At 41.4% G+C, this 25,211-nt stretch overlaps 1 protein-coding gene across 3 annotated transcripts in view; it reads left to right on the top strand.

Annotated features, from left to right (window-relative positions):
• The window catches only part of Srfbp1 (serum response factor binding protein 1), a 41,214-nt gene extending 19,556 nt beyond the window's left edge, over positions 1 to 21,658 (top strand). For all 3 annotated transcript variants that reach the window (XM_004669195.2, XM_045131183.1, XM_045131184.1), the window contains 5 exons: positions 10,219 to 10,290; positions 16,583 to 16,664; positions 18,272 to 18,938; positions 20,292 to 20,329; positions 21,286 to 21,658. In XM_004669195.2, coding sequence (XP_004669252.1) covers positions 10,219 to 10,290; positions 16,583 to 16,664; positions 18,272 to 18,938; positions 20,292 to 20,329; positions 21,286 to 21,470 — 1,044 coding nt within the window. In that variant the 3' untranslated portion in view covers positions 21,471 to 21,658. The remainder of the gene's footprint in view (positions 1 to 10,218; positions 10,291 to 16,582; positions 16,665 to 18,271; positions 18,939 to 20,291; positions 20,330 to 21,285) is intronic.
• The last annotated feature ends 3,553 nt before the right edge of the window (positions 21,659 to 25,211 follow it).

The following is a 25,211-nucleotide window of genomic DNA, read 5'->3' as shown; positions in this document are numbered from 1 at the left end:
TCATATTTGGACAACCAGTCCCACAGTCAAAAAACCACTGTGAGCTGGGCATGGTGTGCACGCCTTTAATCCCAGCACTCAGAACGCAGAGGTAGGACAATCACTGTGAGTTTGAGACCACCCTGAGACTACATAGTGAATTTCAGGTCAGCCTTGGCTAGAGCTAGACCTACCTCAACACCCACCCCCCCAAAAAAATAACCCAGTATGAAATAATGTGGTTCTTGTAAAAGAATCTAAATATTACAATATGTTTTATTAGAAACGCACAGTAGGGGACAGAGGGCTCTAGAGGAAAAAGCAGCATAGTTCAAGTCTCAGAAAATGGAATCGCCCCTTCTCCCCCCAACTAGGAAGCAATTACAGTTTGGATTAAATGAAGACAAATTATTTTCAAGTATTTATTTTCACATCTTTGTTCTTGGTTGTTTTTTTTTTTTTTGAGGGGAAGTGGTTATTATTTGAGAGTTTCATGTATCCCAGGCTGGCCTTGAACTTGCTGTGGTAGCTAAGACTAGACTTGAACTCAAATACTCTTACTTTAACCTCCTAAATGCTGGGATTATAGGCTTGAGCCACTACACCCAGCTCTACCTTGAACACAATGTACACTGTTACATTTTTATAGACACCACCTGTTTCTGTTTTTTTTTTTTTTTAAGATTTTTTTGTTTTATTTTTATTTATTTATTTGACAGTGACAGAGAAAGACAAGAGAGAGAGAGAGAGAGAATGGTTATACCAGGGCCTCCAGCCACTGCAAACAAATTCCAGAAGTGTGCGCCCCCTTGTGCATCTGGCTAATGTGGGTCCTGGGGAGTCAAGCCTCGAACCCAGGTTCTTAGGCTTCACAGGCAAGCACTTAACCACTAAGCCATCTCTCCAGCCCTGTTTCTGTTTTTTTATATGTTAGAATTAATGTCAATGCCTTCTCTGGAGAGATAAGTAAGCAGTTAAGGCGTTTGCCTGTAAAGCCAAAGGACCTTGGTTTGATTCCACAGGACCCATGTAAGCCAGATGCACAGGGAGTGCCATGTGCCTGGAGTTCGATTGCAGTGGCTGGAAGCCCTGGCGCATCCATTCTCTCCCTCTCTCTGCCTCTCAAATAAATACATTAAAATAAAATTAAAAATTAATATTTTATTCAAGTTTTTCTTGAATTTTAAAAAATTCTCTACTTGTCACTAAATAATTTTGAATACTTCTTGAAAGTTTCCAATGAAATTGTATATTTCTCTTTTCTTCCTTTCTTTTCCTGTATAAAGACAACCAGATCTTTTTTGAGGTAAGTACAACAGACTGGCCTTTTTTTTTTTTAAATCAGAGTGAGAGTGGAGCAAGATTGAGAGCGAGAGGGGGAGAGAGAACTGGCGCACCAGGGCCTTCAGCCATTGTAATTGAAACCCAAACGTGTACGCCACCTACACGCACACTTGTGTCACTTTGTGTCTGGCTTACATGGGACCTGGAGAGTCGAACATGGGTCCTTAGGCGTTGTAGGCAAGCACCTACAGACTAAGCCACCTCTCCAGACTGAAAATCAGTCTTTACATGATAGATCAGTTTATGTATGGGTAAGGTAGAGAGAAACTTGACCCCTTAAATTCCTCATATGGGTTGAAAGGCATCAAGATAGAAGCTGCAGGCTCCAGGGACACTTGTTAGTGCTGCCTCATCTTCTTGTGGGCGCCGCCTTCCGTCGTCTCTGCACTTGATGGTCGCCTGTCTCCTTCCTCAGAGCGGGCGCCGCCTTCCGTCGTCTCTGCGCTTGATGGTCGCCTGTCTCCTTCCTCAGAGCGGGCGCCGCCTTCCGTCGTCTCCGCGCTTGATGGTCGCCTGTCTCCTTCCTCAGAGCGGGCGCCGCCTTTCCGTCGTCTCTGCGCTTGATGGTCGCCTGTCTCCTTCCTCAGAGTGGGCGCTGCTTGCTGTCTCCACGCTTGATCTTTCTCTGTGTGTTAATTGTACATAATGTAGATCCTCAGTAGAAGAAGTTTTTTTTTCCAGTGATTAAAAGTCATAGCAGGAATATGGGTTGAAGGGAGAGTAAAAGGTTGCATTGATTACTTGTGGGTAAGGTTACATTTTAAGTCTTTTAAAAAATGCAGTGGTTTGGAGAGATGCTCAGTGGTTAAAGGCACTTGCTTGTAAAGCCTGATGGCCTGAGTTCAAATCCCAGTACCCAAGTAAAGTTAGATGCACAAAGTGTTACATACATCTGGAATTCATTTGCAGTGCAAGAGGCCCTGGTGTGCCCAAATTCATGCCCCTCCCCTGTTGGCAAATAATAAATAAAATATAAAGGAAAAAATGGGGAATATGAAAAAAATTTTGGGTAGTCATGTGTTCTGGAAAGATGAAATCAAAAGCAGATTAGATGACTAGTTAGAAGAAAATAATTGGAGTAAAAGGGTCTAGAAGTGACCATGCTTTATAGATTATCCTACATGCATTACACAGATACTTATTAAGCCTTACTGTTATTTATTTGAAAGTGACAGAAAGAGGCAGAGAGAGAGAGAGAGAGAGAATGGGTACGCCAGGGCCTCCAGCCACTGCAAAGGAACTCCAGATGCATGCACCCCCTTGTGCATCTGGCTAACATGGGTCCTGGGGAATTGAGTCTCGAACTGGGGTCCTTAGGCTTCACAGGCAAGCGCTTAACCGCTAAGCCATCTCTCCAGCCCAAGCCTTACTTTGGTGACATGAGTGGCATGATTGCATCAGTAGTCACCTAATGCTCTCTGTAGCTTTTTCATGAACATTCTACGTGACTCAGCTTAAATGAGCTTAGATGATGTTTTTGTTTGTTTGTTTGTTTGTTTTTCGAGGTAGGGTCTCAGAAGCTCAGGCTGACCTCATGGTGATGGTGACCTTCCCACTATGCCTCCTGAGTGCTGGGATTAAAGGTGTGCACCACCATGCCCAGCTGTTTTTTTTTTTTTTTTTTAAACTATGAGGTTTTCTTCTTTTTAACTCTTTGATTTGGCAAGGAAAACTAACTTTCTAAATATTCTAAATATATTTAAAAAACGAGGAGGAGAAAGGCCAATATAATAAGTTCATATCAAACTTCAACTTTATCTTTTTATTTAATGTGCTACATAATAAATAATATATACCTTTCATTTACATTGTTTATTCTTAATGTTAGAATCCTGAAAACATACACAAATAAAGTGATTTTAATTGTTGTTATAGTTATAAGCACCCAACCCAAAGCAACCCAAATGGGAGGTTTGGTGGTTTGAATTAGGTATCTCTCATAAACACATGTGAGTTGATACTTGGTTTCCAGCTGATGGCAATTTGCAAAGATGAGGTGTGGTTTGGGAGTTGGGCTTGGGGTGTTACAGCTCCCAGCTCCCCTTTGTTGGAGCCCACTCTCTCCTGCTATGTGTGCACCTGCTGTGCAGAGGTGGCATCCAGCCCATGCTCTCCTGTCGTCTCCACCAATATGGAGCTTCCCCTTGAGACTGGAAGTCAGAATCAACAACTTTCCTCCATCAGCTGCTTTGGTTCAGTGCTTTATCCCAGCAGTGAGAAGGTAACTGCAGAGAGGCAGGGGTTATCTCACCTTGAGAGGGAGTACTGACTTCATGGTGGCAGGGAGAAAGTGGGAGAGCAGAGACGGCACCACTTCCTGCCACAGCAGGTGGAAAACAGCAGCAAGAGGGCACTGAAGCGGGCATGGTGGTGCACGCCTTTAATCCCGGCACTCGGGAGGAGAGGTAGGAGGATTGCTGAGTGTTTGAGGCCACCCTGAGACTACATGGTGAATTCCAGGTCACCCCGGGCTAGAGTAACATCCTCCCTCCAAAAACCAAACATACCAGAAAAAAAAAAAAAAAGGGAGCTGAGCTCTGGCAAGAGGGGAAGCTGGACTGCAGTACCCCAAAGTCTGCCCCCATAAAATGGGGGACATCTGATTCAAACCTCCACAACTATCTTATTAATTTGTAAGTTTGCTATAAATTTATATCCTTTTAAGATTACTGTTTGTGCGAGGCATGGTGGCGCACGCCTTTAATCCCAGCACTTGGGAGGCAGAGGTAGGAGGATTGCCGTGAGTTCGAGGCCATCCTGAGACTACATAGTTAATTCCAGGTCAGCCTGAGCCAGAGTGAGACCCTACCTCGAAAAACCAAAAAAAAAAAAAAAAAAAATTTACTGTTTGAGCCAGACATAGTAGCATAGAGGCTGAGACAGAGGATTGCAAGTTCAAGGCCAGCCTTGGCTGCAAACAGTCTCTAGGCTAGCTTGGGTAACAACAGAGAGGGTTACCTTATCTTAAAAGAACAAACAGGGCTGGAGAGATTGCTTAGTGGTTAAGGCACCTGCCTGTGAAGCCTAAGGACTCAGGCTCGATTTCCTAGGACCCATGTAAGCCAGATGCACATGGTGGTGCATGCGTTGGAGTTTGTTTACAGTGGCTGGAGGCCCTGACGTACCCATTCCCTCTATCTGCCTCTTTCTCTCTCAAATAGTAATACATAATAATACCAAAAAAACCCAAAACAGAATAAACAAATTTAGATTGCTAAAATTTTAAAAACAAGAAACCATTCTCTCCACATCTGCCCTTTTGTTAGAGAAGAATCTCAGGAATGGGGGGATCTACTATATATAGAGTGGGGGATCTACTGTGACTTACTAAAATGGAAGAAAATCTACTATGACTTCTTGGAGCGCCCAGCTCTGAGTACTTCAGGCCGATGCAGTTGCCTGTTCTCATCCTTCTCTGCCACCTTTTTGAATACGACCAGAGAGTCAAGTAATTTCCTATGCCAAGAACAGTGTTACGTTTCCATTTGGCATGAGAGAATGTGCTCATGTTTAACCCTTTGGGCTAAAGTGTTTTATTTCTGCTGTGATGGGTCATATGGGGGACTTGGAGCTTCAGTTGACTCAATTATTTGCTGAATCTGCCTAATTAACCCACTTTAAACAAATGCAAATCTTGGAACTATTGAGTTTTACAAGTATTCCTTTAGTTTTTGTTCTCAGTAAAAATAATTCTTTTCATAACTGAAAATATACTATAGCACAAAAGGTATTGGTTTTAGTTTGAGAAAATGAAGATTCAGCTTTTTCCATGAATTTCATCTTGGAAGTAAAGTGAGACAGCACTGTTTGTAGACGTTTAGTAATCTTTTGCTGGCTGCCAGCAAAAACAGCACCAGTAAAATTTCCTCATCGTGAGCTTATTCGTTTGATACCTCTCTCCTGTTGAAGAACCCGGGTCAGCTTGCCTTTGTTCACCAGACTGTGCTTCACACCACATGAGTGTTCAATGTTTCTTCTGACTTTCCTCATTATCCTTTCTACCCATGTACTATAGCTGTTACGTACTCTACACAAGGCTTGTACATTGTTGTTTTTCAGTCCCTGTGGTTCTAGCTGATAGCAAGTTAACATTAACTACTACCTCACAGGTACTTTTGCAAATCCAGAGTGAATCATGGCCAGCAACCTCTAAAACAATGGGCATCTTGGAAGATATAGGGGATATATAGCTGAGTATTTGTTCCTGGGTGTCCATGCTATAATTGGTAGGAGACTTTTCATTTAAAAAAATTCCTCGGGTTGGAGAGAGGGCTTTGTGGTTAAGGCGCTTGCCTGCCAAGCCTAAGAACACGTTTGAATCTCCAGGTCGCATGTAGCCAGATGCACAGTGATGCAAACATGCAATGTGCTGCAAGGGAGTACATGCATGTGGAGTTCATTCACAGCGGCTGAAAGGCCCTGGTGCACCCACTCTTTCCTTGCCTCCTTCTGTCTCTTTCAAAAATGAAAAAAACAAAAATTTCCCCCTAGGACTTGAGATAGCTCAGCCAGTAAAGTGCCTTCCTCGTAAGAATAACGTCCAGAATTCGTGGGATGTGGGTACTGGGGAATTGAACCTAGGCTGGCGGCTTTGTGAGCTGGTGCCTTTAACCAGTGAGCCATCTTCTCAGCCCAAGAATTTGCATCTTGGGCCTCTTTTGTTCCACTTAAATGACATGATGCAATTTTAAGATGGTTGGTGCTTTCAATGCCATTTTGAAAAGGTATGGCAAAGCTGTTGGGTTACACCGACATCCAGAACAGAGAACGGGGCAGCCTTACCACACAGTCCATTATGGCCAGAGCAGAAGCTGAACTAGTTTATTGTTTTATATACTGATACCGTAGGGATCAAATAATGAAGTATAGTTTATGTTTTTGTTGTTTGTTTTTAGTTTTTGAAGTAGGGTCTCACTCTAGCTCAGGCTAACCTGGAATTCCCCATGTAGTCTCAGGCTGGCCTTGAACTTGCCGCAATCCTTCTACCTCTGCCTCCTGAGTACTGGGATTAAAGTTGGGTGCTACCACATCCACAGCTTACTTTATGTCTCTTTAAAAATTTATTTATTTTGTTTGTTTATTTATGTTTTTTCAAGGTAGGGTCTTGTTCTAGCCGAGGCTGATCTGGAATTCACTGTGTTGTCTCAGGTAGTTTATATATTTTAAAAACATGAATAATTTAAATTTTTGGCTAGACTATAATCTATCATTGAAACTTAAATCCAGTTCTAGAATAATAAACATTGTTTAAAACTCCTTCCTTTAAAATGTGTTGTATTGAATCAAAATGTGTTTAAGTCTATGTTTCAGCTATAGAAACATTTGTAAATCCTGGCAAATGAGCACGGACTTCTAAAGTAGACTCGCAGAAGGCTGTTAGGACGACTAGGAAGGTTGTGAATGAATGACCTCTAACTGTTGTTTGCTGAGAAATCTTGCACCTGAGATTCGATCTGTTCATTTATGGTAACACATCAAAAGAACTCTTATTATGAGAGGCTCATGTAAGTCTTAACATATAAAGGGAGAAATGGCTTCACGAAACATCACTTTGCAGTTTCATGATACCTTACAAAAGTACTTAGTTTCACAATGTCTTTTAAGTGCAGTAGCTGACCAGATTCCTAGCCATGTGTGTTTGCTAAACAGAATTCTTAAATTTTATATGAAGCATGTTATAGTAGATGCCATTCCTTTATTTGCACATGAGTTACATTATAGAAATTAAGTGTGTAAGTCCAGAATACTAGAATATGAGAGGTGTGATAAAGACAAGTACCAGCCAACCAAAGGCTTCTAGATTTTACTGAGCTATCAGGTAAAGTTTTCATTCTAGGCACTATTTATGGTATTTGGTGTTTGTCTAGAAAGAAAGGTATAATTAAAATGAAGATTTGTAGGGGAAAAAATATCCATTTCCTAGTACTAATGAAGCAAATCACAAATTTCATGGCTTGAAACAACATAGATTTTTTTTTTTAAACTTTAAAAAATTTTAACTTTTATTTATTTGCTAGCAGAGAGGGAGACAGAGGGAGGGAGGGGGAGAGAGAGAGAGAGGAAGGGAGGGAGGGAGGGAGGGGAGGATGGACCTCTTGCCACTGTATGTGTCACTTTGTGTGTCTGGTTTTAGGTGAGTACTGGGGAGTTGATCCCATGGTGGCAAGCTTTGCAAGCAATCACTGAGCCATCTCCCCTGCCCCAACATGGATTTAGTTTTACAGTTTGAGAGGTCAGAAATTTTAACATCGAAGTGTTTGTGGGACTGTATGTTTCCTGTAAGCCCTGAGGGAATCTGTTTTATGCCTTTCAGCTTCTAGAAGCCCCCTGCATTATAGGGTTAGTTATGACCCTTCTAATTTCCTCTTATAAAGAACCTTGTTATTAGAGCCAGGTGTGGTTGTGCACACCTTTAATCCCAGCACCTGGGAGGCTGAGGTGGGAGGATCACCGTGTGTTTCAGGCCACCCTGAGATTACATAGTGAATTCCAGATTAGCCTGGGCTAGAGTAAAACCTTTCCTCGATAAACTTAAAAAAACAAAAATCTTGTTATTTTACTGGATTTAGATAATCCAGGCTAATCTCATTCTGTGATCTTCAGTTATCTCAGCCAAGTCCCCGAGGATGAGGATGTGGTTATCTTTGGGGAAGAATTCAGCCTGGCCCATAGCTGCTCATGTTCTGAAAATAGAGGTTATTGTAAATCTAGTTCATGCTTCTCTGTCATTTTCTGTTAACCCATCTCAGAATTAATATTTTCTGAAAATTATTCCTTAGTTTTGATTACATGGACTTCACTTCATTGAATTTAATTTCTGTGTAGGGTGGGGTTTATTAAAATGTGGACAAGGGCTGGAGAGATGGCTCAGCAGTTAAGGTGCTGGCCTGCAAAGCCCAACGACCTGGGTTCAGTTCCCAAGTACCCACATAAAGCTAGATGTGTAAGGTGGCACATGTGTCTGGAATTCTTTTGCAGGCTAGAGGCCCTGATGCACCCATTCTATCTATCTATCTTTCTTTCTTTCTTTCTTTCTTTCTTTCTTTCTTTCTTTCTTTCTTTCTTTCTTTCTTTCTTTCTTTCTTCTTTCCCTCTGCCACCTCTCTCTCAAATAAATAAAATATGGACAACATTTTCTTTCAAATACTAGTACTATGGAGTATGGTATAAAAATTTGGCATTGTGTGCAATACATAATGATCAAATCAGGGTAATTAGTATTTTCAGAATGTTATCCTTTCTTTGTTGGGAAATATTGAACTTGTGGTTATTTTGAAATATATGAGAACTTATTGTAGACTATAGTTACCCTGCTATCCTGAAGATGACTAGAGCTAATTGTCCTGAGTGCATTTAGCACTTGAATTAGCCACCTTTCCTCAGTCCCTTTCCCCATACACTTCTTGTCCTTTAGTAGCCATTATTCTTGCTTCTGTAATCATCTTATTTTAACTTTTCTACATGAAGAAGAACATGTGGTATTGGTTTTTCTGTGTGTTGATTATTTCACTTAATGTAATGTCTTCCAGTTCATCCTGCATCCGTCCATTCATCAGTAATGGGTTCTTGATTAAGTCTTTATCTTGGCAGTTATGAATAGCATGCAGAGTCTCTTCAATATGATTTCATCTCTTAGGGTTTCTGTTGTACTTGAATTACTGGGTTCCTAGTAGATGCTTGTAGTTGTTGAGGAGCCTCCAGTCTTTCATAGTAGTTGCACTAATTTTTATTCCTACCAAATATATCAGTTTCCTCCTTTCTCTATATCCTACCAGTAATTGTTAAGTTTTGTTGTTTTAACAGTAAACATTTGTATCGGGATGAGTGGTATCCCATCAAACCTTTGATTTATAATCCCCTGATGATTAGTGATATTGAACAGTTTTTTATGAGTTTTTTTGTTGTTCACTTGTGTCTTCTATTTAGAAATCTCTTCATATGTAATTTATTGATTTTAATCAGATTATTTGATTTTTTTGCAGATAGTAAACATGCCATGTGTCCTTGAGAAGGAAATATAATTAATTTATTTTTTAAAAATATTTTTTGTTCAGTTTTTATTTATTTATTTGAGAGCGACAGACACAGGGAGAAAGACAGATAGAGGGAGAGAGAATGGGCGCGCCAGGGCTTCTAGCCACTGCAGACGAACTCCAGACGCGTGCGCCCCCTTGTGCATCTGGCTAACGTGGGACCTGAGGAACCGAGCCTTGAACCAGGGTCCTTAGGCTTCACAGGCAAGTGCTTAACCGCTAAGCCATCTCTCCAGCCCGAAAATATAATTTATATTTTGCAGATACAGTCTCAATAAGATCATAGGGCATATCTATGTTAGAAAGAAGGCTGCCTTAAATTACAGTCATGTAACTGTTAGGACATCTTTTGAGGTGTGTGTTAGGAAATTTCATCACTGTGTGCTTATATAAACTAAGATGACTATGACATCACTAAACAGTGTAATCTTTTAGAAATTCTATCATTTATGACAAAAAATTGTTATATGGTGCATAACTGTATGTTGTCAAAATTGTGATGACTTTTTTCATATTTTTTACTTTTTTGTTTTTTGGTTTTTTTGAGGTAGGGACTCACTGGAATTCACTATGTAGTCTCAGGGTGCCCTCAAACTCATGGTGGTCCTCCTACCTCTGCCTCCTGAGTGCTGGGATTAAAGGTGTGCCTCACCACACCTGGCTTGATTTTTTTTTTTTTTTCTTCATATCTTGGACTTATTTTCCAGGTCAGCCTGGGCTAGAGTGAGACCCTACTTCAAAACACAAAACAAAAACAACAACAACAAAAATAATAGAAATTTTCCTAAAGCAAGACATGAAAGTAAGTTAATCATTATAATCATAGTTTAACTAGAATTACTTGTGTTTTCTTCTTTTGCAGGAATTGAAACCTGATGTCGTAACTAAATCTGCTCTTGGTGATGATATCAACTTTGAAAAAACGTGTAAGAAGGTATATCTATAGTGATCAGTGTGGAACTGAGCTCACTTTAACTATTTTCTAGTTCTTCCTGGCATTAAACTCCATACTCTTCTCTCCCTCATTCCTACTAACATCATTACCAATTATAATGTTCCAATATCCATAGAATATTGATAATGTTTTAAAAACTATTTAATTAAATTATGTCACTAGTGGATAAGTTGTTTATTTTTTTTCAAGGTAGGTTTTCACTCAAGCTGATCTGGAATTCCCTGTGTAGTCTCACGGTGGCCTTGAACTCATGGTGATCCTCCTACTTCTGCCTCCCAAGTGCTGGTATCTGGGGCAGCTCCATCTGCACTAGCAGGAATGTACAGTGAGGCTTGATCACATCAGTGGTCAAGTAGCAGAGACAAGGTGCAGCAGGGCAGGACTAGACCTCAGCCTTCCCTGCTGGTGTCAGCGAGGCCCTGCTTCCCACAGGTTCAGCAGCCTCCCCAGATAGTACCATTGCTTGAGGACCAAGTATTCAGAAACAGAAGCCTTTGGGGGGCATTTCATATTCAACTTTTCATATTTAAGCCATAACAGAACCAGTAGATTTAGAGATGGACCCACTTCTGAAAATAGGTCCCAAGGCAGGTGTAATTGGGTTTAATATAAGTTAACTGGAGATATGTAATACCAATCCTTAAAAGCAGACCTGATGGCTTAGGGAAAGTAGAGCATTGGTGAAGTCCTCCTTTCCTTCAAGCAGAGAAGTAATAGTAGGAGAGAGAGAAAGAGAGAGAATGGGCACACCAGGGCTTCTAGCCATTGCAAATGGACTCCAGATACATGCAGCATTTTGCGCGTCTGGCTTTACATGGATATTGGGAATCAAACCTGGGTCAGTAGGCGTTCCAAGCAAGTGCCTTAACTGCTGAGCCACCTCTCCACTCCCCTTATTGATGCTGTTTCCTTGCCTCACAGTGATGTTCATCTCTTCTATTCTGCACGTTTATATCAAGCTAGGTTGTGGTATCCTTGCTTCATTTCTGTACAGAACGCTGTATATGCCCAGCTTCCAGTGTCTGTGAACATCTTATCTTAAATAGGAACATCAGTAGATAGAACATAAGGTGGTTCTGGTCTTTTCCCTTCAATCGAAAGTACTTTATTTCCCTAGAGTCAGCACTTAACTAAACAATATTAGTTGAGGGCTGGGGAGATGGCTCAGTGGTTATAAGTGTTTGCTTACAAACCTTGGGGAATTCCCTAGTACACAAAGTATCACATGCACCTGGAGTTCATTTGTAGTAGCAAGAGACCCTGTTTGTCCATCCATATTCACTCTCTTTCAACTAAATTTAAAAAATAAATGAGTTTACGTGTAATTACATAATTGAGACTTAAAATTGTTTTATTACCTCCAGAATACTCATGCACAGTTTTGTAACAATTCTTTTGGTCCAGACAAATATACATATACTATTTCTGAATATCTTGCTAAATATAGTTTTTATTTATTTATTTATTTGTGGCCTTTTTTTTTAAAGGTAGCCTAGGCCTACCTGGAATTCACTATGTAGTCACAGGGTGCCCTTGAACTCACAGTGATCCTCCTACCTCTGCCTCCCAAGTGCTGGGATTAAAGGTGTGCCTACCATACCAGGCTCTTGCTAAAGGTTTTAATGGATACAAATATCAGTTTGTTGATCTATTTCTTTAGCTGAAACCTAGAGTTGAGCTATGGCTCAGTTTGTTTTTGCAGGTATAATTGTTAGCATTCTTTTTCTACCAGTTCACTTACAGTCAACGTGCTCTAGGCAACTTCACAGAATTAATATTGCACATCTTTTTTTTCACTTTTAGACTATTGTTTACATTCAAAGATTACAGAATTCTTTTCATAGTTAAATACCAAATGATTTTGTGTTGATAGCAAATACCCAAATGCTAAAATAATTTTTTTCCATTAAAAGATGGTGTGTTTTCCACTTTTTTACTTAATTTATTTGAAATGGAAGAAACTGGAGGTGTGTGAAAAACCACAATTTCCTGAGAATTTTCCATGGCAAACATTGTGTCAATTTTAAATAAGGAAAGCTGTGGTTTCCTTCATACCTCCCAATTTTGTGAAAACTTTTTTCATGCAGGTGTAAAAACTCCCCATAAAGACTCCTTGGCCTTTTAAGCTCCAAAAATAGATGTATTTAAGCTTAAGAAACACTTTCTGTCTCTTGATTGCATTCTGCTTTGGGGTAGTTCTATGTACATTTACTTTAGCCTTTTAAATTACAGCTGCACCATGAGCCTCGGTCAGCCAGTGCAGGTAGAGGGAAGGGAAAGCGGGTGAGTGCAAGGAGTTTTTAAAAAGTATATATTTATTTGAGGGGCTGAAGAGATGGTTTAGTGGTTAAAGCACTTGCCTGTGAAGCCCAGGGACCCTAATTACTCAGAACTCACGTCAGCCAGATGCACAGGGGGCGCACGTGTCTGGAGTTCATATACAGTGGCTGGAGGCCCTGGAGCGCCCGTTCCATTCTCCTCTTTCACTCTCTCTGCCTCTCTCAAATAAGTAAAATATTAAAAAATATTTGAGAGGCAGATGGAAAGGTGGGAAGAGAGAGAGAGAATGAGTGCTTTAGGGTTTCCAGCCAATGCAAATAAACCCCAGATGAATGTGCCACTTCATGCTTCTGATTTATGTGGGTATTGGGGAATCAAACCTGGGTCGTCAGGCTTTGCAGGCAGGCGCCTTGACTGCTAAGCTATCTCTCCAGCCCAGTGTGAGGATTTGAAAAAAATAGTCCATCATGGCCATCTCTCCGGCTCCGATGAACTTTTTTTTTTTTTTTGGTTTTTTGAGGTAGGGTCTCACTCTAGCCCAGGCTGACCTGGAATTTGCTATGGAGTCTCAAGGTGGTCTTGAACTCATGGCAATCCTCCTACCTCTGCCTCCCTAGAGCTGGGATTAAAGGTGTGCGCCAGTACGCCCGGCTGATGAACATTTTAAAAAATTGATCCATATATATATACATATAATTTTTTTATTTTTATTTATTTATTTGAGAGTGACACAGAGAGAAAGAGGCAGAGAGAGAGAGAGAGAGAGAGAGAGAGAAAGGGCACGCTAGGGCCTCCAGCCACTGCAAACAAACTCCAGATGTGTGTGCCCCCTTGTGCATCTGGCAAACGTGGGTCCTGGGGAATTGAGGCTTGAACCGGGGTCCTTAGACTTCACAGGCAAGCACTTAACTGCTATGCCATCTCTCCAGCCCTATTTTTTCTTTTGAAACTATTCTTTTGAGAATAGTTTCCTACGCCCCAAACTGTAAGCAACACAGATTAATAAATCAGTGACAGGCCATGAGGAACAAATATGAATTAAATAAATATAGAAATATAAATAAATATAGAATTTTGAGAGACCAGATTTATCCAAAAGATAGATAGACATGCACCATTCCTTTGTAATGCATTTTATTTTATTTGAGAATGAGAATGGACACACCAGGGCCTCCAGTCACTGCATTTGAACTCCACACACATGCATTTGGCTTATGTAGATACTGGGGAAACTGAACCTGGGTCCTGACGCATTGCAGGCAAGTCTCTTAACCATTAAGCAAGCTCTCCAGCCCAGTGGCTAAATTTTTGAGGCACCACACTTAGTCAACGAAGAAATTAGATAGCAAGAGGCAGAGGGGGTGGGGGGCGAAGGAGGGAGGGAGGGAGAGAGGATGAATATATGAGAATGGGCACACCAGGGCCTTCAGCCACTGCAAACAAACTCCAACACATGTGCCACCTTGTGCATCTGGCTTACATGGGTCCTGGGGAATCAGAGCTGGGTCCTTTGGCTGTGCAGGCAAGTGAAAACAGGATAGATTTCAAAGACCGTGATCTTGCTTTTATTTAGATAATCATATGCTTATATTACTATATAGTAATAGACGGAGAAGCTCGATATTGGTCTAGAACAGTGAAGGATAGGGTTAGAATAAAGGTCTTCAAAGCTGGTGCATACTCTGTGACTCACTAGTGACATTTGTTTACTTTATTCATGCTGATGCCGACCATGAGTACATGATCATGTAGGTGCCACAGCACGAGGCAAGCAAAATGTCTGCCTGTCAGTGGTGTGGAGAACATCTATACCTTAGCATGTGCTGTTCAGTGCTGGGAAGTAAAAAAATGCAGTGTTGTTTGTGCTAGTTGAGGTGATATTTGAGCAGAGACTTGAATAATACAGTGCAATCGCTAGCTGTGTATGCATTTGTAAGTTGAGCATTCAGATAGAAGGGAAATTGCATTTTCAGAAAGTACTTCAGCATAAATAAGAACAGATAGGGAAGTGATATGATCTGATTGTACTTTTCTTTTCAAGGTAGGGTCTCATTTTCTAGCTCAGGCTGACCTGGAATTCACTCTGTAGTCTCAGGGTGACCTCAAACTCATGGTGATCCTCCTACCTCTGCCTCCCAAGTGCTGGGATTAAAGGTGTGCACCACTATGCCTGGCCCATTATGCTTTCTAACATGTAAGAAGTTATTTCTGTGGATCCACTTAGGTTAGAGAGGTGTGTGTGTTGTTTTCTAGGTAGGGTCTTGGCTCTAGCCCAGGCTGGCCTGGAATTCACTGTGTAGTCACAGGGTGGTCTTGCACTCACGATGATCCTTCTACCTCTGCCTCCTGAGTGCTGGGATTAAAGGCGTGCAGCACTATGTCCGGCCTTGATTGCATGATTGTCCTTTAACTGCTGAGCCATCTCCCCAGCTTCAGATGATATAATTTTTAAACATCACTGTTGCTGCAGTATGGAAAATTGACTGTGAGAGAAGGAAGTACCAAGGAGAAATACCAAGTATCCTTATTATGTTGATGCAGGTGACTTGTTTGTGATTTGGTTAAAGGTGGGAAGACTAGAAATAGAGGTTAGTGGTTCTGAATAGATTTTGCAAGTAGAGCCACAGGATTTGCTGAGGAGTTTATTGTGAGATGTAAGGAAAGAGACATGTGGTAGGAGAATCCTTAGAATTTTAGGCCTGAGAAAATATAATGGCACTTACATTCAGGAATATGGAAAAGTATAGGAAATGTAGGTGTGAGAGAAAAATTAGTTTAGTCTGGACATACTAAGTGAATATCACATATGTCTGGACTTCATCCTGAGCCCAAGTGGGAGCTGGAGGAAGAGATTTGGAAGCTATCAGCCTTATTGGGTGTTTAAAGCAGTCTACATGATGAATTTGTATAAATACATTATATATATAATTAATAAATATAAATACATTATATAAATACATTAAATACTGCATACTAATCTGGTCTCCTTCAGTCATCAGCAATACACAGTGTTAGCAATGAGCCAGTATTGGATGCTGAGAATACATCAGTGCTCGTAGACATTTGAAATATGAAGATACAGCATTAGATCATTCCTAGGTCTCCACTAAACCGGATTTTAACCATTATGGTAATCATAACTTGTCTGTACCACCCAGCTCAGCCCATATATACGTGTATGTGTGTGTCTGTATGTGTATGTATACATATGTATGTGTGTGTGTGTGTGTGTACACACACACACAGCCATATATATATATACACATATATATACACACACACACATATATATATGTATAAAATGTTTTTTTTTAATTTTGAGAGAGGAAATGGGTGTGCAAGGGACTTCAGCCACGGCGAACGAACTCTGGACATGAGTGCCTCCTCCTTGTGGCTCATGTGCAACATTGTGCGCTTGTGTCACCATGTGTTGGCTATGTGGGACCTGGAGATTTGAACATGAATTCTAGGCTTTGCAGGGAAGCACCTTAACCTCTAAGCCATCTCTCCAGTGCCCCACCCTTTGAGATAGGGTCTCTCTAGTCCAGGATGACCTAGAATTCTCTATAGTCTCAGGCTGGTCTGGACCTCACAGTGATCCTCCAACCTCTGCTGGAATTAAAGGTATGGGCTGTCACGCCCAGCCAGCACTAATATGTTTGATTTTTCCTATTAATTTAGTCTTCTTAGATCAGTTAAGCTCTTTGAAAGTAAAAACTGTTTCTCTTTGAAGTTCATCCCACATGACGCCCAGCTGAATTCTATTTAGGACTGCTGTTGGATTTCATAGTTACTTAACTCTGCAGCAGCGGTAATGCATCCGACTCCATGAACTTTCTTCAGCATAGGCTACCTTGGTCACTTGTCTTGTAAGAATATTAACAAATTCTTTTTCCTAAGCCTCAGGACTTGTGACAGATTTCATTTAAAAAACTTCCAGTAGTGCCAAGTGACTTTCAGTCCCAGATGTATGTGTTTTTTTCATCTGCAGCCAGATTCTACTGCAACTGAACGGGCAATTGCCAGATTAGCAGAGCACCCTGTGCTCAGGAAGAAGATGGATGAGCTGAAAGGTATGAGTTAATGACGTCAGTGTCCTAATGCATTTATGTATGATTGTGATGAATGGCTTTATTTATTTTAAGTGTTGTCTCCCCTCCCCCATATTTTGGTGTTTTGAGGTAGGGTCTTGTTCTAGCCCAGGCTTGGAATTCACTATGTAGTCTCAAGGTGGCCTCGAACTCACAGCAGTCATCCTGCCTCTGCCTCCCTAGTGCTGGCATTAATGGCGTGTACCACCATGCCTGGTCTTAAATGTTGTCCTTTTTTTTTTTTTTTTTTTTTTTGAGGTAGGGTCTCACTCTAGTCCAGGCTGACCTGGAATTCACTATGGAGTCTCAGAGTGGCCTCGAACTCATGGCAATCCTCCTACCTTTGCCTCCCGAGTACTGGGATTAAAGGCGTGCAGCACCATACCTGGCCTAGATGTTGTCCTTTTAACTGTTGGGTTTATTTTCTATTACAGACAAATTTCTTTCAGATTTTACAGAGGTGGAATAGTGCTACCACATGTAGAAAACAACTGCTATCTAAAAACACTAAATCTATATTTTTCTTAATTTTGTAATATTTTTATTTATTTATTTATTAGAGAGAGAGTGTGTATGAATGGGTATTCCAGGGCCTTTAGCCATTGCAAAGAAACTCCAGATACGTGTCATGTGTATCTGGCTTACGTGGATTCTGGGGAGTTGAACCTAGGTCCTTAGGCTTCTTGGGCAAAGTCTTTAACTGCTGAGTCATCTCTGCAGTCCTTTTCTTAAATTTTAACATACTATCATGTATCACTTATATGAAGTTTATAAGATATGCATGATCAAGTTGAACATAGTGTAAATATTGATAGAACTCAGTCTGCTTTTGATCTTGTCACATCATGTTGCATACATATTTTATAAAATATATTTATAGCATTAAGTACTTTTGTCACAGATTAAGTAGTGCTTGTCTTTATGTCTAAAAACACATTGTTACCACAGACATTAAAATTATCATTTGATTTGTACTCAGTGTTTTCCTAGTCTTCATAACTCAAAGAAAGGATTTTCTTTTCATTGAGCAATTTAAGATGGATACATCTGAGAATCCTTTAGAAGTTTGTTTTATATGTAGTCAAAAGATTATGAGTTTGAGGGATGGCTTAGTGGTCAAGGCATTTGCCTGCAGGACCCACGTTATCCAGATGCACAAGGAGGAGCACTCATCTGGAGTTTGTTTGCAGTGGCTGGAGGCCCTTACTCACCCATTCTCTCTCTCTCCCCCTCCCTCTTTATCTGTCAAATAAATAAAAGTAAAATTTATATAAAAAATGATTATGAGTTTAAGCCGGGTGTGGTGGCACATGCCTTTAATCCCAGCACTTGTGAGACAGAGATAGGAGGATCACTGCGAATTCAAGGCCACCCTGAGACTACATAGTGAATTCCAGGTCTGCCTGGTCTAGAGCAAGACCCTACCTCAAAAAATAAAAACAAAAGCAACAAAAAAGATTATGAGTTTAAATATATGTAATATAAATTCCAATTGTTAAATATTTTCAAGTCATGTAAGAAGTGCTGTGCAATACAGGGCTGCCTCATGTGTTCCAATGCTGCAAGAAATCATGCACTGTTTCTCGTAGCTGCTGTCCAGGCTTTTAAAGATGCAAGACAAAATGCTCCTGAGGTTGAGTTACCAAAGTGTACTTCAGAAGAAAAGCATTGTAAGGACACGTGGCGTTCAAATGATGCAAGTACGTTACAGCAGCATGCAAGAACTGTTGACAGTGAGCAAAAAGGAAAAAAGGACAAATTACTGGCAAAGAAACCAATAAGTGACTCAAAATCAAAAATAGCCAAAATGGAAGTTGGATTCCAAGCAGCAGACATTCCAGATTCTTCAACAAAGCCTTCAGGAAGGGGCACCACAGTTCCCGCTGAGCTCCGGAAGACGCCCGCTGGCTCAGAAGTGAAGACTTTGAGTGAGCCCACCGTGAGCGGGGCTGACGGCGAAAGCGAAGAAGAGCCGAGTGAAGAGGAGCAGGAGGATTTTGATGACAGCACAGAGGAGCGGTTCTACAAGCAGTCTTCTGCTTCTGAGGAGAGTGATAGCGGCGACGACTTCTTCATTGGGAAGGTCAGACGGACACGAAAGAAGGAACGAAACCCCCCTCAAAAAGTGACACCCAGAGAACATGCACGTGAAGCACATTGCGATATAAAAAATGATAAAAATAAGCCAACTACAGATGCCAAGAAGTTCGAGTCAGTGTTTTTCCAGTCTTTATCTGGATCTAAAGGCTTTAGGAGGTAAGGGAATACTCCATTTTGAAATGTTGTTATTCTTGCTTTTAATATGACATATCCTGATAGTGCAGGAAGAACTCTCCTACCTAATTCTGGTTTTTACGAGTCCTTCTGTTTTTAGACATGGCATGCATAAATACACACACGGCAGCACCTGTTTATCTCTTTGAAAGTAAAGGTTACAGCCAAATAATACATCCAACTATTTTAAATGTTATTCTTTCAGTTCCCAGGGTTTTAAATTTTTTTTATTAAATTTTTTTTGGTTTTTATTTATTTATTTGAGAGTGACAGACAAAGAGGCAGATAGAGACAGAGAATGGGTGCTCCAGGGCTTCCAGCCACTGCAAATGAACTCCAGATGCGTGCGCCCCCTTGTGCATCTGGCTAATGTGGGTTCTGGGGAATCAAGCCTTGAACCAGGGTCCTTAGGCTTCACAGGCATGCGCTTAACTGCTAAGCCATCTCTCCAGCCCCGGTTTTCAAATTTTGAGTTCATTTAATGTGTCTGTCTCTACTTACAAGCAGACTTTTCTGAAAAGTGTAAGTTTTTTTTTTTTTTTGACGAGGCAGGACCATTATTAGGCCGTCTTCTGTTTTATCATGTTGTGGGCCAGCCCTGCATTCCTGCACACAGCTTGGATTTTGGAGTTGCTGCTTTCTTCACTGGGCTGCCAGCCGTCAACTGGTCATATACACCGAGTTTCTGTACACTTCTTACCTGGTGGAACTGCTGGCACATTTGAGTAGAGACTGTGATTAGTTCTTCAGTAACCACTATTTCCTTTTCTTCAGTAAACCTTTTTTTTTTTTTTTTGTAAATTTATGAGATATTCTTTAATGAATATTTAAAAATTTTGCTTCTAGAAATAAGAGTATGGAAAAGATATACAAATATGTTGGGGGCCTTAAAAATAATTTAAATATATACTTATATGTATCAATCCTGCTTCAAAAGGCTCTAAGGTTTTGTTTGAAAAATAACACATTACTATCCCTTACCAAGAACATAAATCTTAATTTTTGTTACATGTGAAGCATTTTTCCTGTTAAAAAGTGCTTGAAATTCTTTATCTAGATAGTTTCCAAGAACAGAGAAAGATAATCAAACATTATTTTCAGGTGAACAGAAGTACCTGTGAAGATGGAGAAGTCCTTTGTGTGTCTATAACAATTTGGAATTGAACAAGCATTTGATGAACTTAAAACCTGAATTACTTTATTGAATGTTGGTGGAATGAGAACTTGTGGTAGCCCCACAGATGGCTTGTATCATCCATTCTATTATGTTGTCTTCAGTGCAAAGGATTGTTTCCCCTATCTTTAAAAGTCTTAATGCCATTTTTTTTCTTTCAGGGATCAGAGAGAGCAAGCTCCAAAGAGGAAGACCCCAGGTGGGTGTTAACAGTGCTGTCTTTCTGCATGCATGTGCACAGTGCTCAGTGCAAATGGAGGATGAAGAAAGTCCTCCCTTCCTTCCTTCTTTCTTTCCTCCCTCCCTCCTTCCCTCCCTCCCTCCTTCCCTCCCTCCCTCTCTCTTTTTTGGTTTGTCAAGGTAGGGTTTTGCTCTAGCCCAGGCTGACCTGGAATTCACTATATAGTCTCAGGGTGCCCTTGAACTCACAGCAATCCTCCTACCTTTGACTCCTGAGTGCTGGGATTAAAGGCGTGCGCCATCACGCGTGGCTAGAAAATCGTTTCTTAATAGTATAAATGAGCTGTAGACTCACAGAAATGGAAATAGGGCATTTATCTCCTCATCGTCAATGTCAAGTATTTTATTTTTTATTTATTTGAGAGAGAGAGAGAGAGATGGGGAGAGAATGGGTGCACCAGGGCCTCCAGCCACTGCAAATGAATTCCAGATGTATGTGCCCCCTTGTGCATCTGGCTTCCATGAGTCCTGGAGAATTGAACTGGAGGTCCTGTGGCTTTGCAGGCAAGTGCCTTAACCACTAAGCCATTTCTCCATCCCCCTAATTTTAGTTTTTATTAACTCTTTGTTTTGGCCTTCCATGTTAGTAGAACTAATTCCTTTTTTTTTTTCCCCCCAAGGTAGGGTCTCACTCTAGCCCAGGCTGACCTGGAATTCACTATATAGTCTCAGGATAGCCTTGAACTCATAGTGATCCTCGTACCTCTGCCTCCCAAGTGCTGGGATTAAAGGCGTGTGCCACCACGCTCAGCATTTAAAATATTTTCTGTTGGACTTTAAATTGTTAGGTGTTATGTTTAAGTAAAGTGTGATGTCCTTTAATTGGCTTAAATAGATGACATCTATTTCTTTTATTTCTTTTTTAAATTTTGTTTAGGCACAGGTAGAACTAATTATTTTTGTTTCCTTTTGCAGATGTTCTGGAAAGTGAAGCTCTGCTCAAGCCTCCTGTTAAAAAGAGTGCACAAGGAGGGCCTGGCGGCGGGAGGCAGCAGTCCCACTTGCCCCTTCACCCCTCCTGGGAAGCAAGTAGGAGGCGGAAGGAGCAGCAGTCTAAGATCACCGTGTTTCAAGGGACAAAGATCACGTTTGATGACTGACTGGTGCTTCTTGCTTACTAGCCTGCTTAACCTTGTATCCAATGAGTGTCTTTGGAGGGCTTATAGAAAGTTCTTGCTGCTTTCTTTTTTTGTTGTTGTTTGGTTTTGGGGGGATAGAGTCTTTTTTTATTATTGACAACTTCTATAATTGTAAACTTTACTCTCCATCATATCCCCTCCCCCCTCAGCCTCCCTCTTATTTTGATGTCATGATCTTTTCCTCCTATTATGATTGTCTTGTGCAGGTAGTGTCAGGCCCTACATAGTTAGACTACATAGTGAATTCCAGGTCTGCCTGGACCAGAGTGTACCTCGAAAAAACTTAAAAAAAAAAAAAAGACTTTTTCTTTTAAAGTGTATCCATTTTCCTGCAAATTTCATCATTTCATTTTTCCTTACTACTGTGTCGAATTCTGCTTGTATGTGTGCTGCATCTTCATTATCCAGTCCTCAGTTCATGGGCCTCTGGGCTGATTCTAATTCCCAGCTCTTGTGAACGTAGCAGTGACAAACACGGCTGAGCGCATACCTCTGTAGTACAGGGTATATGTCCAGAAGTAGTGGTATAGCTGGATCAGATGATGGTAGATCAATTTTTAGCATTTGCGGAGTGTCCATACTGATTTCCATAGTGATTGTACAAGTTTGCACTCCTACTAGCTGTAGATAAGGGTTCCTCTTTTCCTGCATCCTGGCCATTATTTTTATTTTTATTTTTTTATGATTGCCATCTTGAGTGGAATAAGATGGAACTTCATAGTCATCTTAATTTTCATTGCTCTGATTACTAAAGTTGCTGAGTGTGTCTCTTTAAGTGGTTATTGGCTATTTGTATTTCTTTCTTTGAGAACTCTTATTTAATTCTTTGCCCCAGTTTTTGTTTGGATTGCTCCCCCCCCCCACACACACTCCCAGGTAGGGTCTCGCTCTAGCCCAGGCTGACCTAGGATTTAACTATGTGGTCTCAGGCTGGCCTGAAACTCACAGTGATCCTCCTACCTCTGCCTCCTGAGTGCTGGGACCATGGCCCACAGAGGAAGGGGGGATGGGCACATCAGGGACTTTAGCCATTGCAAGTGAACTTCAGATGCATATTCTACTTTGTGCATCTATCTGCCTGTACATAGGTACTGGGGTATTGAACATGGGTCATTAGGCTTTATGAGCAAACACCTTAACCACTGAACCATCTCTCCAATCCTGCTTGACTTTTTTTTTTTTTTTTTTTGGTTGGTCGAGGTAGGGTCTCTAGCCCAGGTTGACCTGGAATTCACTCAGTATTCTCAGGGTGGTCTTGAACTCATGGAGATTCTCCTACCTTTGCCACCTGAGTGCTGGGATTAGAGGCATGTGCCACCACTCCCTGCTTGCTTGATTTAAAAAAAAAAATTTTTTTTTAATTTTTCTATAAATTTGAGAGAGGGAGGGAGAGAGAAAGAGGAACAAGAGAGAGAAAATGGGCCCATCAGGGCTCCAGCCACTGCAAACCAACTCAAGACGCATGTGCCACCTTGTGCATTTGGCTCACATGGGTCCTGGGGAGTTGAACCTGGGTCCTTTGACTTTGTAGGCAAGTGCCTTAACTGCTAAACCATCTCTCCAGCCCTTGCTTGATTTTTTTTTTTAAACAATATTTCTTTATTTGGAAGAAGATACAGATATATAGAGAGAATAGGTGTACCAGGTCCTCCAGTGTCTGCAAAGGAACCCCAAACAACTCCAGACACATGCACCGCCTTGTGCATCTGGCTTACGTGGGTCCTGGAGAATCAGACCTGGGTTCTTGGGCTTTCCAGTCAAGTGCTTGAACCACTAAGCCATCTCCAGCATTTTCAGATCATTTAGAAAATATTTATTTGCACACACAGAAGAGAGAGAAAGAGAATGGGTGTGCCAGGGCCTTTATTTACTGCAAAGGAACTCCACATGCATGTGCAACTTTGTGCATCTGGCTTTATATGGATACTGGGGAATTGAATTCTGGTTGTTAGGATTTATAGGCAAGTGCCTTAACTTGTCTTGACTGTCTCAAGGCAGAGCACCCTCTTTAATAGGGCTGTTGGAATTCACCTTGGGGTTGTGAGGTCATGCCCGTCTCTGTGTGAAGGAGAGGACAATGCCTAAGGTCACTCCCTCCCACCCTGGGCTCTTAGCATCTCTACACCCTCCTTCCTCAGTGTTCTCTGAGCCTCTGTCTTAGTGGGTGTTATAAGTCTACTTTAGTGTTGAGTGCTCTGCAAATTCTGGATTTATTTGTTTACTTATTTTTACTTCTTATTATTTTGGTTTTTCAAGGTAGGGTCTCACTCTAGCCCAGGCTGACCTGGAATTCACAATGTAGTTTCGGATTTGCCTTGAACTTGCAGCAATCCTCCTACCTCTGCCTCCTGAATGCTGGAATTAAATGCATGCATCACCATGCCTGGCTGTTTAATTTTTTTGAGAGAGGCCTAGAATGGCTGTGCTAGGACCTTTATTCAGCCTGCTGTGAACAAACTCCAGATGTATGCGCCCCCTGTGGTGCATTGCTACATTGCCAGCTTGTGTCACTGCATCTGGCTATGTGGGACCTGGAGATTTGAACATGAGTTCATAGGCTTTGCAGGCAAGAGTCTTAACCATTAAACCATCTCTTTAGCCCAACCTCAGGATTTTTTATTTGTTTGTTTTTTTCAAGGTAGGGTCTCACTGTAGTTCAGGCTGACCTGGAACTCACTATGTAGTTTTAGAGTGGCCTCGAACTCATGGCGATCCTTCTACTTCTACCTCACAAGTTCTGGGATTAAAGGTGTTCGCTACCATGCTCAGCACAACCTCTAGGTTTTTGCTCTGACAAGTTCTGAGTGTCCTCAGTGTCTGTCACCATCTTCCTGGAGCAGGTTGTCAGGCTGGTAGTGAGAGCAGCTCTCATGTTGAAATCCCCACTCCCTCTGTGCCCTCTCCTGGGCCCTGGCAGATGTGCTCGAGGTGGCTCACCTCATGCTAGCAGTCGGCCATCTTTTCTTGACGTATTGATGGATCTGGATATTGGTTCTCCGCAGATTTCACAGCCTTTCGTAAAAAACAAAACATACAAACAAAAGAGACTAATGGAGAGAGGGAGGATATGTGAAGAGGAGAGTGGGGAGGGAATTACCATGGTTTATTGTTTGTCAGTATGGAAGTTGTCCATAAAAAAAGTTAAAACAGCTGGGTGTGGTGGCACACGCCTTTAATCCCAGCATTTGGAGGCAGAGTTAGGGGGATCACTGAGTTTGAGACCACCCTGAGATTACGTAGTAAATTCCAGGTCAGCATGAGCTAGAGTGAAACCCTACCTCGGACCCCCTTCCACCCAAGAAAAAGTTAAGACAGGGCTGGAAATATGGCTTAGTGGTTAAGACACTTGCCTGCAAAGCCAAAGGATCTAGGTTCGATTCCCTAGGACTCAAGAAAGCCAGATGCACATGCACATGCGTCTGGAGTTCGTTTGTAGTGGCTGGAGGCCCTGGCATGCACATTCTCTTCCTATCTGTTTCTCTCTCTCAAAATAAAAAGTTAAAGGTAATACACAAACAAAAAAGCCCATATTCTCCAACCAGGAGTGCAAGCAGCAAGGATTAAAGCATGGTTGGTTGAGAGGCTGTTTGGTGGGTGTGGCCACCAAAGACTAAGGGCACTGTCTTTCTGGGGTCTGTGAATGTCATGTCCATAGGATCCTGATCTAGTTCTCAGTACCAGGTTTGAGTTCTCTCCCACTGA

This window comes from Jaculus jaculus, chromosome 12, assembly GCF_020740685.1.
Source record: "Jaculus jaculus isolate mJacJac1 chromosome 12, mJacJac1.mat.Y.cur, whole genome shotgun sequence".
NCBI lineage: Eukaryota > Metazoa > Chordata > Mammalia > Rodentia > Dipodidae > Jaculus > Jaculus jaculus.
The sequence above is the reverse complement of the archived record's forward strand: the minus strand, read 5'-3'. Positions and strand labels throughout refer to the sequence as shown.